Source organism: Caretta caretta, chromosome 1 (genome assembly GCF_965140235.1).
Source record: "Caretta caretta isolate rCarCar2 chromosome 1, rCarCar1.hap1, whole genome shotgun sequence".
NCBI classification, from domain to species: Eukaryota; Metazoa; Chordata; order Testudines; family Cheloniidae; genus Caretta; species Caretta caretta.
In genome coordinates this window covers 349061176-349080849 of record NC_134206.1, presented here as the reverse complement: position 1 = coordinate 349080849, position 19674 = coordinate 349061176, and the positions used below count along the sequence as shown (strand labels likewise).

The 19674-nt window shown below is 48.3% G+C and overlaps 1 protein-coding gene across 1 annotated transcript; it reads left to right on the top strand.

Annotated features, from left to right (window-relative positions):
- Positions 1 to 548: 548 nt before the first annotated feature.
- On the top strand, positions 549 to 15845 carry LOC125630584 (carboxypeptidase A1-like). Its single transcript, XM_048836760.2, has 11 exons — positions 549 to 613; positions 3776 to 3857; positions 5163 to 5297; positions 5976 to 6074; positions 7887 to 7988; positions 8734 to 8835; positions 9848 to 9958; positions 10562 to 10652; positions 13679 to 13878; positions 14918 to 15002; positions 15565 to 15845. Exons 1-11 carry the CDS (start codon positions 549 to 551, stop codon positions 15750 to 15752), a joined length of 1260 nt encoding a protein of 419 aa, XP_048692717.1. The 3' UTR covers positions 15753 to 15845.
- The last annotated feature ends 3829 nt before the right edge of the window (positions 15846 to 19674 follow it).

Below are 19674 nucleotides of genomic sequence, written 5' to 3'. Positions count from 1 at the left end.
ACTTCTAGGTGGGTGCGCGCAGCACAATGCCAGCCGTGAAGTCTCAGGTGATGAGGGATTTGTTATCACATCAATTTCAAGTCACCAGACTTCTGTTCTTGAGGATGAAGCACTGTCTGTGGCAATCAGCCTGCAGCCCTGCCCCTACTGATGGGAATTAGGGGAAAGAGTGCAAGGTCAGCCCATTCCCTGAGGTGCTATCTCAAAAATATCATTGCAAATACCCCTGGCGATTATTGGTTAGAGAACATGCAACAGTGACATCATGCAAAGCTCGTTTTAGGAGAGCTTGTCACAAAGTCTAAGGAAAATGTTTGTTGGCTCAGGTGTGCAAATCACACGCTTTATTTTCTTCTCCAAACAAACAAACAAACATATCTGTCCCTGGGAAATGGTTTTGATTAATTTATTTGCAGCATTATCTCTGCCTCTGTGCTCAGAATGGACATGAATAACAGCCCCTGAAAGGAAGGGTCCTTGAGAAAGTATAGCTGGAAAACCACAATATATAGGAAGTGGGGCTGAGTGACAATCTCTCATTGCTGATCATGAAGGGGCTTCTGGTTTTTGGTGTTCTTTTGGCTGCTGCCTTCAGCCAAAAGCTCTTTGTGGGGTGAGTACAGAGGGACTCAGGGGACTGGTTATGAGCTTGGAAGCATTTACCCATATGCCTGAACCAGCCTGTGTAGGAAGTGTTTATTTCCTGATCACTACTTGGTGGTCTTTGTGGTCTCACTCCATTTCCTAGTGGGCAGGTGTCCACACTGCCCTGTCGGTCTCATCAAAAAAGCCAAGATCTGAAGGCACCCTGGAGAACCCACTATCCTCTCCCCATAGAAGCGGAACCTCCAGATCCTGTCTGAAGCACACTGGCAGAACGATGTATGGATGTTTGCACTCCCCTGGCCTGTGCTGTATTTTTCCTTGAGGTAAACAGACAATTGAAATCTCCAGGGATATATATTGGTCAGCTTTCCCCAGCACTAAAAAAGGACAATGACATGAGCTTCCCCCACACCTCCCTCTGATGGTTTTGAGCTAGTAAAAGGCTTTGGGTGGAGGATTATCAAACAATGTTTCTGACTCTGAATGTAGGGAACAATTTTGTACTTGCTACAGATGGAATAGCCAATAGATTAGATGACCCATTAGGTTTTTTCCACCTCTAATTTTTCTGGCCTAGTATGGCAGACCTACCTCAGGACTTCAGTGGGAGCATTCTCTGAGTAAGGACTGAATAGAGACTTCTGGGAAACTGAAGAAACAAAGATCTGTCCACATGGCCTCTGAAGCCTGAAGGACCCTTCTAATGGTTCTTCTGCTGGCAATACCTAGGTTTGCTTTTTCAGGTAAATAAAAGTTTATATACTCAAAGGCTCTTCTTATGTGTTTTGCACATGCAATGCTGGAGTGGGTAAGGTGTTTTCTAAAATACCTTTTTCCTGGCCATGTCATTCAGATTTAATTTGGAACTGAGATCCTCTAAGAACGATTTGGAACTAATATCTTCTTTTAGGATAATAGAAATTAGAAATGAAAAAGACGTATGGAAAACACCCTTAGATAATCTAGTCCGTCTCCTGGCAGAAGCATAATTATTCCCTTCAGTGTAATCTCCAGTGTTTCACAAAGTCCAGTTTTAAATATCTGGAACAATGAGGTTTCCACCACTTTCCCCTGGGAGATTATTAAGAAGACATGATTTAATTTATCATGACATCTGTGTGTCATGAGATCTCATTGGCTGTTTTGAATCAGCCTGGTTTTTTCTACGTGCCCTTTAAAGATAATCTGAAATAACTCCCAAAATATTCTAGGCAAGCAAAGTTACGATGGCTGATTTGTGATTAACCTTGTTGTCCAAGTCCTAGTAGATGTCAGCCTCCTGATAGATACTTTCTAGCTTTCTGGGAAGGTCTCATGACAAAAGCAAGGATTTCAATGTCCATTTGAACTGTATCAGTCCTGGGCCATGAGGGTATGTTGTGATCACTTTTCTTAGAAATTTAGCCAAATTGTGAGTTCGACTGTAAAAACTGAATGTAAGTTCATAAGATGTCACAATAACGAGTAACAAAGAATGTTGATGGGAAAAGGTATAGAAGGGAGACAGACTGAATTAGTCCAAACCAACAGGACTCCTGATATAACTCAAGGACTGTGTGAAGATCTTGCTTGGTAAACAAGAAAAGTGTAGAACCAGATCCCAACGGACCAAAATTGTGTTGGAAACTAGGCCTCGTTGGTGGACAAAATGAAGGGGATGGACACCACACCCTTTGTGGGGCCTTAAAGAAAGACTTAGAGAGAAGAATTGGCTATTGGAGCGAGCTTCACCATCATGGCTGCCACCTCTGGGACCCTGGGCCTTCGTCATCCTAATCCTGAGGGACATCCTGACCGGCCGGGGCCAGAGAGAGGACCCAGATGACATCACCACCTCTACTAGTTGAATTCCAAACACCACCTGGGATGAAACGGGACTGGACTTTAACAAGAGCAACAATATCTCAACTGCAGCCCATCTCCACTAACTTCTTCTTTCCCCAAAAGGACAGTTATCACCATCTTTGATACCATCTAAGAGACGGTCAAACAAGGGGACTTTTCTTTCTAAAAACGCTCTCCAGCTAACTGGAAAGGGAACAAGGGATGTTGTTAAAATGAAAGCCTTACTTAATACTTTACATGTCGAAGGCTTTAACTCTTTTTCCTTCTTTTCTGTATCTTTATCTTTTCTGTATCTTTATTATATTTATTCTGTATCTTTATTACAGTGAAAAGGATTTTTAAGTATGTGTTTGCCCACTGCAGAGGTGAAAGTAAGCTGGTACAGGCTGGTATGGCGTACCAGTAAGAAAGTGGCCACTGGTACGGGCCGGTACACAGCTGACCTTAAACCAACAGGGCCTCTGACAGGGGTGCAAAAGGGGCAGCTGCCCCGGGGCCTGGTGATTTAAAGGGCCTGTGGCTCTGGCAGCGATTTAAAGGGCCTAAGGCTCCGGCCGATGGCACGGTAGAGGCCGGAGCCCCGGATGGCACGGGCCGGGCAGTGCTGAAGGACTGGCTGAGGGGGTCTGCCCGCAGCCCCACCCCTTCTGACAGAGGCCACGCATCTTCGGTGGGCCCAGAGCCGCCCCACCCCCTTGTCCAGGAGCCCGGCCACCCTACACCCTTTAAGTTACTTTCACCCCTATTGCCCAGTAACAGGCCCACAGACAGGGGGGAGGGGAAGAAAGGGGGCAATTGCCCAGGGGCCCGGCCAATTTAAAAGGGCCCAGGCAGGCCGCTTTGTGGGGCCTTCTAGGCCAGCGCGATTGGCCAGCACGGTCGGTCCCAGAAGTGATGGATTCGTCACTTCCACCCGGGCCCAGCCCCTCCAGGAACGGCCCTGGGTCCCAGAATTGCTGTCTCTGTATACCAAACTCCAAACTTTGTTTAACACTGTTAATGTTGGACAGTGACGAGGTTATCTTAACACCTTTGGCCCATTTATTCCATCTAAATTAATACAGCAGGTGTCCCCAGCAACTGTTTTCTCTCCCATCACAGCCCTCTTGGTCCCCATGCCAGACCTCTAATCTGCTTGTAACATTTTAAAACTTCTGTACATGCCTTAACTCCTAAACCTCCAGACCTCCTCACATCAAATTCCACTGTAAACTTCAGCACACCACTCTGATATCCTGGCTATTAGCCCATCTGATCTGTTGCTGGCTTGTTGTCATCAGTCGCAAATACCTTCTGTCTGTTCTTGTTGCTTTGTCTTCACCAGAGATCAGGTTCTCCGCATCAGGGCCAGCAATGAAGAGCAGATTGTATTACTCAGGGAACTAGAAGAGCTGGAAGACCTTCAGGTAAGAACTGAGGTAGACACTCTCTGTAACTGAGCTACAGCCATACCGCCTTGGGCTGTGATCTCCTCTACTGTCAGGTGGTAGGAGGGTCAGAACTTGCTCATACTTGAATAAGAGGCATCCCTAGAAAAGCCAGAGCACTGCAGGAAGTTGGTGATTCTGTCGACAGCAGCCTTGCCCCCTCTATCAATGTCCTGATCCAATGCCTGAGCATGCACTTAAGGGCAACATGATGTAGCAAGTGCTGTCTTAACAGATTTAAAGAGGAGATCCTGGCCACTTGTGGTTACTAAAGACCTGTTGTCACTTTTCTCAAGAGCTGGGGAACACATACCAGCGTTTTACCAGGTAATTCAATTCCGCAGTCTCGAATTCCCCCTCCTAACTGAGGTATTATTTATTCTTCAGCACTTTAAAATCTCAGTTGTGCAGTGTTTAGAGCTGGACTAATGCTGCCCAAATGATTTTGAATCTCAGAATCAATTTGCTTCTTCTGTGTTGACCCTTTTTCATGTTGGCTTCCTGAGACTATTCTAGCAGACAAGTTTACGGGCTGGAGCAGCAATGTGTGAGCAAATATTGCAGAATATTCGTACAAAGCAGATTTTAAATTTGGAATTATGAGCATTTGCACTGAAAACCTGATTTGAAGAGTTAAATTAATCCAATCGGGGAACAGAAACAACACCGAGTGGCCTGTATGTCCATTTAAAACAACTCAAGTCACAAATAGTGACTGTTCAAAGCAACCTTCACAGCAAATGACTGAGAAGTGACTCATAGGCCAAGATATGCTTATATAACACATCCATCGAATAATAGTGAATGAGGAACAAATTTGTAAAAATCTTGATCTGTTCATGAGCAATTTGCAATTGGAAAAAAAGGGCTAAAGTAAATGAATAAATTATTTGCAATGAATAATTCACCCAGCTCTGGTAGTGTTGCTGTGTTCTGTTAAACAGCTGCCATGTTCCACCTTAGAGGTGGCTGCATTTCAGTGGCAGCTGAAGTCATTCTTGTGTATATATATATTTGTGTGTGTATATATATATTTATATAGTGCCTTTTATCCTTAAGGATCCCAAAGTGGTATACACACACACAGACACACACATACACCCCACTTTGGGATCCTTAAGGATAAAAGGCTCTATATAAATACAAGATATTATTATAATATTATTAACTAACATCACTGATTGTGTTAACCAAATTCACTTGTTCTGCAGTGTCTGGAGAGCTCTAGGTAGAGCAATACAGAGCCTTGGATGATGCTAACCTTACTTCTCTTTTCTAAATCAGATTGACTATTGGCTTAGCCCCACCAAGCCTGGTCTCCCAGTGGATGTGAGAGTCCCCTTCCATAGCCTCCAAGCAGTCAAAGTCTTGCTGGAGTCTAACACCATTCCGTATACAATCACAGTAGATGATGTGCAGGTAAGGACTCCTGCAGCGTATATGGCCATGTGCAAGAAAGGAACATCACCACCCTGGATGTGGTCTGAACTGGGTGTGAGTTAGGTGAGGAAAGACAGACAGAATAAGAAAAATGATGAGTTGGATGATGAGTTTTTGGGGGAGGTTCAGCAAAGAGGACAAGGGAGTGAATGAGATGGAACTACCATCTCATCCCTGAAACTAGCCCCTCCAGGTCCAGGGTCTAGAGTACCTCCCCAGGATATTGGGAGGGAAGCTGCTGCCCTTGCTGTTCTTGCTCTGTTGATATGTGAAGGCCTTCATTCTCCAGCACTTTTCATGAGCATTAAATTCTTTAACACCTTTTTGTAGAGTGGAGATTTGATCTGAAGGGCAATTGAACACTGAGTTTTAAACTGAATGTTTAAAGATGTTCTTTGTATATACATGTACTAGTTTAGTGAATGTGATAACGCCCACTAGTGGTTGACCTCACTGACTATAACAGCTTACTAGATAGGCCTGAAGGAGGTGATCCCTGAGCTTAACTGCTAGGGGCTTGTGCCTCTAATACTAAAGGGCTCAGGTTCAGTTCCCTCTGGTGTTTGTATATGTGGGGCCATAATACGTTCCATGTGAAAAAATATACAAATGCTCCCCTCTTCCCTGTATATGGTTGTGTGGTTTTTTTTTCCAAAGGAATTACTGGATGAGGAAAAAGAGGCCATGATGGTGTCCAGGAAGTTCGAGAGAAGCAGCAACAGCTTCAACTTCTCTTCCTACCACACCATTGAAGAGGTACTTTCCTTTGCAGTGTGTTCTCTTTGTTTCCTTTGGGGAATGTGCTCGGATGGTAAGGCCATATTGTGGCCGGTTCTGTGGCTCTAAATACGGAATCATGCTGTAGGCGTTTAGTGGAGAATGTGGTTGGGAGATCCTCTCAGAGAGGGTTATGCTGAAGAGATCTTTTTCTTCTAGGTCCCTTCTCCCCAGACTGGAAGCAAAACTTCCAGCCAGGAGACCCAACAATCATTCCTTTCTGCCTTTGTATCTAGCTACTTATTCTCCCAGCAGTTACCTTCTCTGCTGAGAGACCCATTTCGCCTCATCTGTGGATCCAAAGTTCAGATGTAATCAGAGCACCGGCTTCATGGTGGATGATGGAACTTTGTGTGATATCAGGTGTTCTCAACAATTGTCATACAGTGGTCCACAGAGGCCTCCTGGAATCCTTCAAACTGGCTCCCATTGTTGTTGTGTGGGAAGACCCAGGGGAATTAATTCCATGGTGTAGGGGGCCTTCTGGCATCCAGGAATAAGAGGCAAAGCAAATCTAGTCTAGTGGAAGACCCTTGATGTGTAAAATACCAGGGGCTCAATGTCTGTAGGCAACTGCTGCTCACCACACAGGGGCTGAGAACCCCGTGTTACCTGAGAACAAAGAATGAAAACTGTGACATACTGGGGTACAATTCAATGCAGTGTGGGGCTGTGTCACCCCTGCCCTGCAGCCTTGCATGCCTTACAATGCCTTGCTGAAGTAGCTCTCACCTGGGCTGCTCACAAACAGCCTTCCAACATGCAAGTCAACCCCTGAGTGTCTATGTGTAACTGCAGCTTGCCAGCCATACTCTGGCCCTCACCAGCCTGGGTTATACTGCAGGATGACCCCGACATACCCCCAGTCCCAGATTTTTGCCCATAAATGTATGTCCTGTGTGTCCCAGCCCGCTCCTGGACAGTAGAAAATTTTAAGCCCATTATTCCTTTAAAGGCATAGTATGCCAGTGTATTGTCTTAAATGGAGTTACCCAGACACTTCATCTTAAACACATTGCATTAGATAAAACAGTAAAACTACAAAGGTTTATTAACTACAAAGAGATAGATTTTAAGTGAGTACAAGTAATGAGGTGTAACAGGCAGAAATGGTTACAAGAAAAATAAAGATAAAATGCTAGCTAGTGCCTAACTTAACAAATTATATTAGATTCAAGCAAAAATTCTCGCCACATGCTTCCAGCAAGGTTAGTGTCCAAACTCATCAGGTCAGGGTCCCCACCCCAAAGTCCAAAGGCTGTTTCCTTTTGTCTTCTCAAGGGCAGAGAATGCGATGGGCAGAGAGGGGGTGTGTGTTAGGGTGTTTGTCTCTCCTTTTATAGTTTCAGTCCCCCACTTGAAAAACATTTTCAGCTGGCACTAGGAAACAATAAGTCTGTGTGGAAGGATGTTCCCTGCTGTTTTTTCCCACTTGTTTGAGCTTCCTTTGTTTTTCCTTCCTACGTGATGATTCTGTTTACTGTTTAAATGCAAATTAAGGCAAACATACACTCCTTTGGTCAAGATAGGCCTGTTTGACCAGTTTGATGCTCTGTGAGTTTTGAACATCATACAGGGAAATCTTATAACTTCACACACAATGTTGCCACACGTATTTTATCAGGACGATACTGGCCAGCAAATTACGAGTTTTCCAACTATATCTTACAAGGCATACCGTATACAAAGATGATTACAAGGGTGTGTAAGGTGTGAATGCAGAGATGTATTCTGTCACAGAAACCCACAAGGCCAGTTTAACGTGCATGCGCTGACAACTCTTCCTTTTAGATCTACAGCTGGATGGACAATCTTGTGGCTGAAAATCCAGACCTGGTTAGCAAAATTCAGATCGGGCAGAGCTACGAAAAGCGACCTCTTTATGTGCTAAAGGTAGGTAGTGCACGTAATGTTAATCATTCAGTATGACAACAAAGCGCCTCAGAACGAGTAATCCCATGGGAATCAACAGAACCTACACACATGCTTCAAGTTAAGCATGAACTTTAGTGCTCTGCGGCATTGGCACCAACAGCTGCAGGGAAATGTATTCATACCACACAGTGGATGGTACATCCATCCTTTCCCTCACTCAGATAGCTCACTAGCACAAAAGAATTTCTAGCAAAGACAGAGAGTTAACATTACATAGATTCTGGAGCAGTCTGTCCACAGGCTAAAGCTTTACTAGGGGGAGGGGGAGCAGCAATGGATGGTATGTAATGAGGAGCAATGGAGAGACATAACAGGCTGCTGAAGCCCTTTTTCTTAAAATCACTTTGGCGGATATGTCAGATATGTGTCAGATGTGATTTAAGACCCTGAATTGATAAAAGAATCTCTGGGTTTTATAATCATCAAGAGACTAGGGAAGAGTTACTAAAATTACAGCTGACTTTTACTGAGAAATTAATTCAGTCGAGCTCAGAAGAAACTGCACCAGCAATCCAGAGAGGGAGGGATTATCTGATACCTGGTTCCATAAAATCTCGCCAGCCAGATATTAAATTATAGGCATTTACACTATCAGAGCAAACACCTGACTCTGTCAGTAACACATGTGCATAAGTGCACGTACCAGCCGATGCCTAGACTGCAGTTAATATAGGCATGTTCTGTTTGCTGACTTCTCCTGCAGTTCAGCACAGGAGGAGTTAACCGTCCTGCAATCTGGATTGATACTGGCATTCACTCTCGAGAGTGGATCACCCAGGCGACCGGAGTGTGGACTGCCAACAAGGTAATCATAAAACCATAGACATGTAGGGCTGAAAGGGACCTCAAGAGGTCATGTAGAACAGCCCTCTGGCACTGTGGCAGGATTATTTATACCCGGTGGGATTTAGTAATACTAAATATATTTAATGCCCAATGAGCTGAGATATGGCAGGTTCAGTCTGAGGGTCACTGAGAACAGGGCAGATTAATAAACTTTTCACAATTACAGCGCTGGATGGGACCAATCTCTAGGGGTGAGAGGACATAACTGACCTGCAATCTCGTTCACTCTCCATATCCCACTTGATCTCTTTGCAGAGATGGCAGACAAATGGGTAAATTAGCACCTGCTGGTGATTTGGCGATGTGGACCTTTGTCCACTAGAAACTGGACTGAGACCCACCAGCTGATTCATAGATTAATAGAGAATAATGCCAGAAGAGACCATTAGATCAGCTCATCTGGCCTTCTGTATATCACAGGCTGTTAAATTGCACCAAGTTGCCCCTGTATTGAGTCCAAAAGCTTGTGCTGGACTAAAGCATAACTTGCGTTTAGATAAATCATCTCTTCCACAAAGGCAACCAGTCTTGATCTGAAGATATCAAGAGATGGAGAATCCACCACTTCCCTTGGTAGCTAGTCCCAATGGTTAGTCCCCATCACTGTTAAAAATGTGGGACTAATTTCTAATGTGAATTTGTCAGAAGCTGGGAATGAGCGACAGGGGATGGATCACTTGGCGATTACCTGTTCTGTTCATTCCCTCTGGGGCACCTGTCGGAAGGGTATTGGGTTAGGTGGACCTTTTGTCTGACTCAGTAGGGCCATTCTTATGTTCTTATGTCTGGCTTCAGCTTCCAGACAACAGTTCCAGACAACGATTCTGCCATTCTCCTAATGTTATGCCTAATCTCATATAATCACGCTGTTTTGCACTGTTACCCTTAATAGATCAGCTCCAGTTAGTTGTTAGGACCTCACCCTGTGAAAAATGAGAATTCAGGGTAATTCAGACCTTCTCTCCATGTAGATAGCCACTGAATATGGCAAGGATGCCTCGCTGACTGCCATCCTGGACACCGTAGACATCTTCTTTGAGATAGTCACCAATCCCGATGGGTTTGCCTATACACATAGCACAGTAAGTGCCTCTGGGGGAAGGAGGAAAGAGCGGAGAGAAGAGGAGTTCTCACTGCTTGGCTGCATGATGAGTACACGCAGGGCTGCCTTCAGGGACCAGCCATCTCAGGCCCTTCTTGGGGCATCGTGGTTTTTTTGGGCGGGGTGGGCATCTTTGTGGTACTGCGCTGAGCCAATGACCCATCTGCAAGCCCTGTGTATCTCCTTCCCACCGCATCAAGCCTTCTCTTTGGTTTCTGCCTGTTGAGGTGAAAGCTGTGCAGAAGAGCAACTGAGCCGAATTAGGTCTGTGGGCTACGTTTTGCCCACCCCTGCTTTAAACAAGGGGTGATCCCAGGTTCATTTGGGATGTCAGGACCAAAATATTTGGGGCTGCTCCAGAAAAAGCTCTGGCTGCAGCCTCTCTGAGGCATACTGGCTAGAGTCCCCAAGTGCGGTAACGACTTTACAGTCCAAACCGCATCACATTGGTTCAACTGCAAACTTTACACCCTTCTGCCTCTGTGGTGTAATAACTGAGCAATGATGCAAATGACTTGAAACCCAACTGTTAGCATCTTTCCATTAATCAAACCACATGGTTCCCCCTTGTGCTTGCTCTTAGAACCGCATGTGGCGGAAGACCCGGTCCATCAATGCAGGATCTTCCTGCCGTGGCGTGGACCCCAACAGGAACTGGGATGCTGGCTTCGGAGGTACAGAATGGCCATGGACATGTCAGATAGTTATTCATTCCTAATGTCTGTCTTTTTACTGTGAACACATAGAGTCAGAGAATCATAGGACTGGAAGGAACCTCGAGAGGTCCTGCAGTCCAGTCCCCTGCACTCGGTACAGGACGTGCTTTGGGATTATCAGTAGAGCTCACAAGGCTCCTTATATTAGAGACATGAAATATGTATTTATTATTCTCTGTTACACTGGAGTAGCAAGTTCTGCTGTGTCCAGGAAATGGAATCATCTGCTCAGCTGTCTGTCTGACAGGAAGTCATTATTACATAGGCACCGACTCTGTGGGTGCTGGGGGGCTGACGCACCCATGGAAAAATAATAGTGGGTGCTCAGCTCCCACTGGCAGCCCCCCCGATCAGCTCCTCTGCCCCCCAGCAACTCAGAAAGATGGCACCTCTGATCATTAGTGTTGCCAACTTTCCAATTTTTCAAAACTGGACACTGCAGGCCCCTCCGGTCACTCCCCCGTCACTCTCTTTCTCTCCACTTCTCCGGGACTCACCTGCCACCTGCAGACCTGGCTGGGAGGAGCTGACAAGGAGCCTGCCCGCCTAATTGGGGTACAGAGGAGTGGAGGGGGGTGTCAGTCCCCAGAGCAAGGGGCTGGAAAGAGCTGGGGCTCTGGGAGGCTGAGAAGCCCCACTGCACCATTGTGGGCAGCGAGCCCGGCTGCCAGGCCTGCTCCTCAAACACTGTGCGCTGTCAGGATCTCTCCCCTTGGCAGCACCTGTACCTATCCCTCTGCCGGAGCTGGGAGCCAGTTCCTCAGATTAAGCTTCTCTCCATTAGCTGAGCTCCTCCAGCTGCAGGTACTCTTCCTGCCCTCCTGGCGGTGGAGGCAGGTTACTGCGGTAACCGGATTTTTGGTGTCCAGTCAGCAGTACTGACCGGACACTGCACAGGTCCCCTTTCAACCGAACTTTCTGGTAGAAACCCAGACACCTGGCAACCCTAGAATATGGATTCTCTACTCAATTTGTTCTTAAAACCACGTACTAGTATATGCTACATATGAGTTACCTAGATCAGTGGTTCTCAAAGCCGGTCCGCCACTTATTCAGGAAAAGCCCCTGGCACGCCGGACCAGTTTGTTTACCTGCCGCGTCTGCTGGTTCGGCCGATCGCGGCTGCCACTGGCCACGGTTCACCGCTGCTGGCCAATGGGGGCTGCAGGAAGCGGCGCAGGCCAAGGGACGTGCTGGCCGCCCTTCCCGCAGCCCCCATTGGCCTGGAGCAGCGAACTGCAGCCAGTGGGAGCCGCAATTGGCTGAACCTGCGGACGCGGCAGGTAAACAAAGCGGCCCGGCGGGCCAGGGGCTTTCCCTGAACAAGCGGCGGACCGGCTTTGAGAACCACTGACCTAGATCACTACCTTAGTACTACAATAACACACAATTCTGCCACTGTTGGTGACTAATCATGCCTGACTAATCTAATCGCCTTTTATGATGAGATTACTGGTTCTGTGGATGAAGGGAAAGCAGTGGATGTATTGTTTCTTGACTTTAGCAAAGCTTTTGACACGGTCTCCCTCAGTATTCTTGTCAGCAAGTTAAGGAAGTATGGGCTGGATGAATGCACTACAAGGTGGGTAGAAAGCTGGCTAGATTGTCGGGCTCAACGGGTAGTGATCAATGGCTCCATATCTAGTTGGCAGCCGGTATCAAGTGGAGTACCCCAAGGGTTGGTCCTGGGGCTGGTTTTGTTCAATATCTTCATAAATGATCTGGAGGATGGTGTGGATTGCACTCTCAGCAAATTTGCAGATGATACTAAACTGGGAGGAGTGGTAGATACGCTGGAGGGGAGGGATAGGATACAGAAAGACCTAGACAAATTGGAGGATTGGGCCAAAAGAAATCTGATGAGGTTCAATAAGGATAAGTGCAGGGTCCTGCACTTAGGACGGAAGAACCCAATGCACAGCTACAGACTAGGGACCGAATGGCTAGGCAGCAGTTCTGCGGAAAAGGACCTAGGGGTGACAGTGGACGAGAAGATGGATATGAGTCAGCAGTGTGCCTTTGTTGCCAAGAAGGCCAATGGCATTTTGGGATGTATAAGTAGGGGCATAGCGAGCAGATCGAGGGACGTGATCGTTCCCCTCTATTCGACATTGGTGAGGCCTCATCTGGAGTACTGTGTCCAGTTTTGGGCCCCACACTTCAAGAAGGATGTGGATAAATTGGAGAGAGTCCAGCGAAGGGCAACAAAAATGATTAGGGGACTGGAACACATGAGTTATGAGGAGAGGCTGAGGGAGCTGGGATTGTTTAGCCTGCAGAAGAGAAGAATGAGGGGGGATTTGATAGCTGCTTTCAACTACCTGAAAGGGGGTTCCAAAGAGGATGGCTCTAGACTGTTCTCAATGGTAGCAGATGACAGAACGAGGAGTAATGGTCTCAAGTTGCAGTGGGGGAGGTTTAGATTGGATATTAGGAAAAACTTTTTCACTAAGAGGGTGGTGAAACACTGGAATGCATTACCTAGGGAGGTGGTAGAATCTCCTTCCTTAGAGGTTTTTAAGGTCAGGCTTGACAAAGCCCTGGCTGGGATGATTTAGCTGGGAATTGGTCCTGCTTTGAGCAGGGGGTTGGACTAGATGACCTTCTGGGGTCCCTTCCAACCCTGATATTCTATGATTCTATGATTCTAATGCAATATTGCTTTATTTTGCAGGACTCACATAATCTTATTAATTACTGTTTAATGAAGGGAGTTTAGTGGAGTTACATTAGAGGTGAATCATCACTGCACAGTCTTGTTAAAATGCTGGAACATTGTCTGATGAAGTGACTCAGATTCCGGAGTGTTTGCAAATATCAATTAGAAACCTGAGACTTGTCCCATTTATTACTGAGGAAATAATCTTCAGTTACTTTGGGCTTTTTTCCCCTTAGAAAAACAAATGTTTTACTCACCCATGCAAATGCACGCTTTTCACAAATCTGCTGTCTTTTCATTTGCCACCACATGTATTTCATCACAGGCCCTGGTTCCAGTAGCAATCCCTGTGTAGAAACGTACCACGGACCTTACCCTCACTCTGAGAGTGAAGTGAAATCCATTGTGGACTTTGTCCTGAGCCATGGCAATGTGAAAGCCTTGCTCTCCATCCACAGCTATTCCCAGATGCTGTTGTTCCCCTATGGCTACAAGACAGAGCCTGCTCCTGACCATCAGGAACTGGTGAGAACAGCTCTCATGAGCAAATAGTGAGAGGGCTAAACCAGCTGTGTGCTAGGGACTGGTGGTTCTGGGGATTAGCTGGATACAAGGTACAGCTACGCTGCAGTTGGGAGGTGTAGGTGTGAACTTTGATTAAGCTAGCATGTTAAAATAGCGGTGTGGCCACAGTGGCCCGGGTGGTGACCGCCCAAGCACAGCCCTGTCTGAGATCCTAGGTATCTACTCAGGGGTGCTATTTTTAGGGTGCGAGGCCTCAGCGGAGCTAGAACTAGTATGTCTACCCAAGCTGGGAATTGCACCTCCCAGCTGCAGTGCAGACATACCCATCGAGCCTAGCTTCAAAGCTGGACCCTGGGGGTGAGTGAAACTCATGGCCATCTGGGAACTGATTCTGAAACGGGTTGGCACTTTCAGCCTCTTCCTAATGGACAGGAATCCCTGTCCTCAAAAGCACCAGCCTGGTTGCACTCTCATCAGCCTGGCAACAGAACAAACGGGTCTGGAGGCTGAGCTTACCTCTCTGCCAGAGGGGTGCCCTCCCCCCTCCAGCTCAGCGCTCAGGCCCAGATCCACAAAGGTTTTTAGGCTCCTAATTTAATGGAAATTAGGACCCTAAATACCTTTGTGGAGCTGGATCTGAGCCACTTGGACAGGGCAGGGTGGGAGAAGCTGTCTATGATGCACCTCTTCTAAGGACAGATAGAGAACTTTGGTCTTCAGGGCTAGATTTCCTCTGGGGGGAATCCACTGACTCCTTGGACTGCTTCTGGGAGCAGTGGGCATCGTCCAGGGTTCTCTGCTTGTTCATCCCTGTGTGTTCATGTTTTGTCCCCATATTCTGTTCAATTTTGGGTTCTGTGGCCCCGCCCGCATCTTGGGGGTGGGGCCTTTCATTGCTTTGATGAGCTCCGCCCCCCCATCCCAGGATTTAAATAGACTATTCCCATTCACTAAATGTGTGTGAATGCTGCTATTCCATGAAGGGAGGGAAGAATTCAAGAACCTCTCAGCCATTCACCTCTTACTCTCTTGTTTGCAGAATGATCTAGCCAGAGAGGCAGTGGCTGCCTTAGCTGGATTACATGGGACTAAATACACCTATGGGAGCACGATCGACACCATCTGTAAGTGGTTTGTCTTTCAGGCAGGGATGGGCTGAAGAAGACCCATGTTCTTCTTCACTTTCCCTCTCCAAATAACTAATGATGCACGGTTCCCAGCAATATTATCTCAGACGGCACTATTGTGAACTGTCTGCCCACCACACATGCCTTCACTATAGTTGTACCCGTGAAGCACCAGGGCTCAGAATTTGTGCTGGGACCATGTGCATCTGGGTGACTTCCAATTGCAAAGCCCCGCATTGCGGGGATGAACCAGGGCAGTTCCAAGGCATGTGGCTTTCTGTTCACACTGGGACTGAATGTTTGTAGATTGCACATATTCAGGGGGACCTGAGATGAAGACCAAGACCTGCAACCCGCAAGTACCGTGGATATTTGTGCCAGGCCTGTGATGTCTGTTGTGAGCAGATGAATGCAAAGCATTGCACACAGCACTGAAGGCTCAGAGCAATGATTTCTTGCAATCCCTTTACACTTTGTGTAAGCAGAGCCTGAATTTTCCCGCTTTGTTCACATGGCAATCTTGGTTCCAACGCTATGTCCTGGGTTCTGTTTTTTCCAGACCGTGCTGATGGCATCACTGTCGACTGGAGCTATGACAATGGGATCAAGTACTCCTACACCTTTGAGCTGCGAGACACCGGCCGCTACGGCTTCCTCCTGCCAGCCAGCCAGATCATCCCCACCGCTGAAGAAACATGGCTGGCTCTAATGAAGATCATGGAGCACGTCCGGGACAATCCCTATTAATCTAACACATCATGAACAACAGCGGCCCGGGGCAGGTGGTTAAGCCAATGGATGGGGGTCAGTGTCACATTAAATAAAGGACTCGGCCTTGCATTAGATATTTACGCACTTTTTTTTCAATTAGGAAGCTGGGAGTCTCCCAGAATCAGGCTCTATCTCCCAAAGGCTCCTGAAGCCAAACCAGGAGATTTTAGGCACTAAAACTCTGGTGGTGAAGCGGGGCTAAGACAGGCTCCTTGCGCCCCAAGCACCGACTCCGCAGCTCCCATTGGCTGGGAACTGTGGCTAAAGGGAGCTGTGGGCGTGGCGCTTGCAGGCGTGGCCAGCATGAGGAGCCCCCGCCCCTCCCCAAGGGGTCGGACATGGCAGCCGCTTCCGGGAGCAGTGTGGGGCCAGGGCAGGCAGAGAGCCTGGCTCAGCCCCACTGCACCGCCAACCAGGAGCCACCTGAGGTAAGCACCTGCCGGCCGGAGCCTGCACCCTGAACCCCCTCCTGCACCCCAACCCCAGCCCAGAGCTTCCTGCCACACTCCGAACCCCTCAGCCCCAGCCCAGAGCCTGTACCCCAACCCCCTGGCCCAGCCCGGCGAAAGTGAGTGAGGGTGGGGGACAGCGAGCGACGGAGGGAGGGGGGATGTATAGAGTGGGGCCTTGGAGAAGGGGCGGGGCCTCAGGGAAGGGATGGGGCAGCAGGGAGTGGGGCAAGGGTGTTTGGGTTTGTGCGACTGGACAGTTGGCGACCCTACTTCCATAATGGCTGAGACCAGGTCAGGACTTAGGGAGACCTCATGTGGTGACAGTAGGAAGCACAGGCTGCTATTAAATCTGGGAGCTAGAGAGCCAAAGGGAGCCCTAAGGTCTGTCTGTGTCCACCAGCATCTAATTTCATTTACACTGATGTAAATATGGAGTAATGCCATGGAAGCAACCCCGCCGGAACTCTGGTAAGCATGCAGGAGGTAGGTGGCTAGAGCTCAGGGGTTCCCCTAATGTGGGCCTCTCACAGGGGAGGAGACGAATCACTCCAAAACACATCTGATACTGGGCACTCACCTTCCACTTGGGCTCTGCTATAGGATATGTCTGGACACAAAACATTCTGTTGTGTTCCCCTGATCTCAGGGTGATCACTGAATAAGCACCAGGAAGTCTCTGTTAACTGAATCTAGTAAGGCCTTCTGGAGCTGACCGTCATCAGAAGAATCATAGAATCATAGAAGATTAGGGTTGGAAGAGACCTCAGGAGGTCATCTGGTCCAACCTCCTGCTCAAAGCAGGACCAACCCCAACTAAATCATCCCAGCCAGGGCTTTGTCAAGCTGGGCCTTAAAAACCTCTAAGGATGGAAATTCCACCACCTCCCTAGGTAACCCATTCCAGTGTTTCACCACCCTCCTAGTGAAACAGTGTTTCCTAAGATCTAACCTAGACCTCCCCCACTGCAGCTTGAGACCATTGCTCCTTGTTCTATCATCTGCTACCACTGAGAACAGCCAAGCTCCATCCTCTTTGGAACCCCCCCTTCAGGTAGTTGAAGGCCGCAATCAAATCCCCCCTCACTCGTCTCTTCTGCAGGCTAAACAATCCCAGTTCCCTCAGCCTCTCCTTGTAAGTCCTGTGCCCCAGCCCCCTAATCATTTTTGTTGCCCTCCACTGGACTCTCTCCAATTTGTCCACAGCCTTTCTGTAGTGGGGAGCCCCAAACTGGACACAATACTCCAGATGTGGCTCACCAGTGCTGAATAGAGGGGAATAATCACTTCCCTCGATCTGCTGGCAATGCTCCTACTAATGCAGCCCAATATGCCGTTAGCCTTCTTGGCAACAAGGGCACGCTGCTGACTCATATCCAGCTTCTCATCAACGGTAATCCCCAGGTCCTTTCCTGCAGAACTGCCGCTTAGCCAGTTGGTCCCCAGCCTGTAGCGGTGCATGGGATTCTTCCGTCCTAAGTGCAGGACTCTGCACTTGTCCTTGTTGAACCTCATCAGATTTCTTTGGCCCAATCCATCTAGGTCACTCTGGACCCTATCCCTATCTTCCAGTGTATCTGCCTCTCCCCCACAACTTAGTGTCATGTGCGAACTTGCTGAGGGTGCAATCCATCCCATCATCCAGATCATTAATAAAGACGTTGAACAAAACCGGCCCCAGGACCGACCCCTGGGGCACTCCGCTTGATACTGGCTGCCAACTAGACATCAAGCCATTGATCACAGCCACAGAACTCAGGACCTTCCAGACTTGATCAGACCCAAGGGCCATTTAGCCCAGAACCCTGTCTCAAACAGTGACCAGTACCAGATGCTTCAAGGGAAAGTGCAAAAAACCCCTGTGTTATGATTGCAGCACCCACATAGAAAGCTAGAAACAAACCATACATACTTTTCCCAAAAGGTTGCAATGTGACACTATTTCTAAGAAGCTAGCACTCTAACACACAACAACCAAATGCAGAGAGAGACAAAGCAGGCTGCTTCCCAAGGCTGCGAGTCACAGCTCAACCCACTTTGCTCCAGTCTGGCTCTTCTGAAGAGCCAGACCCAGACCACACACTTCCCTACAGGGCCCCCCAAGCCTCTGTGTGTGTGTGCGCGCGTGTGTGTGTGTGGACATGCAAGTTGCAACGGGACGTGTGTGTGTGTGTGTGTGTGTGTACACATGCAACTTGCAATGGGCTGGGTGTGTACTGGATGTGTGTTTGCATCCGTGAGCTGCTGCCCTCTACTGGGAGAAACACAGTATCAGAGCTGACCAGGGCTTTTCAAGGAGCTGGCAGAACTAGTCCAGGGTTTGAAGCTGAAGGCTGCGATTTCTGTTACTGAATGCCACGCAGAGGCAATTTAGCTGCTGCCCATAGGGCCTGTCTGTATGTGGCCGTGGATTGAAAGTCAGGGCCGGCCTCAGGGGAGGGCAATCAGGGCAGTTACGCCATCAGTTTCTGGGGGTGCCAAATCACTTTCTGGGGTGTGGGGGATGGGGAGCACCAAACTGGGGTGGGATTTTGGGCGATGCCAAAAATGTTTGGGGGACAAAACACCTGGGGCCAGCCTCGGTGACAGTGGCTGGATCCCATATGAAGCTGCGCTTGCACCATCATGGCACATGCTGCAAATAAAATGCAACTTCAGCACCCGAGATCCATGTCACTAAGCTGAGCAGGGCCAGGCCTGGCCCATACGTGTGCGACAGATCTCTGGCCACGCAGGACTTCACCCTCGTCACTGTACAGCAAAGAGCAAAAAGCAGATCTCCTATAACCCTAACAGTATGGGGCCAATGACACACCGCTGGGCTTTGTTGAGTCCCTAGTAAGTCAGCTACTCGGACTAATGGAGCGCTCCTTTAGCTGGTAGCAGTAGTAAGTCTCTGAGCCCCACTGTGAAGCCCTCAAGTAAAGAGTAAAACAACACAACATACACAAAGCCAGAACATTACATGGTAAAGCCGCCTCTTCCCCAGGGGGATCGTGTTGACTCCCCCTTTACCCCTTCATGGTCGGGGCAGATCACAGGTTCTTCCCCTCCTCCAGTTTAACAGGGAACCTCCATCCGCTACTCCGACTAACCCCTTCCACACACGGCCCCCTCTGCCCGCCCAATTGTCTGAACACCCTGTGCCTCCGAGCCGGCATGGTGCAGGAATGGGGGGCAGCCGTGTTTCCTCCTGTCTGCCTGCTGCAAGCAAGTGCTGGGGTTGCAAAGCGAGGGGCAGGGGGGGTGCGTGGGGGGGAGGGGTGGATCTGTCATTCCATCCTATCACCCTGAGGTCCACCACAGCTTTGACAAATATTGCCACTTTTCCAGGTGGCACATTCCCTAGGCATCAATTAGGCAGGAACAGAAGGTGTCGGCGCTTTCCTGACAGGGCAGGGTGCTGAGCCATGGGAAAGAGGCCGGCTGGGGAGGTAGGGCTCTGTTGA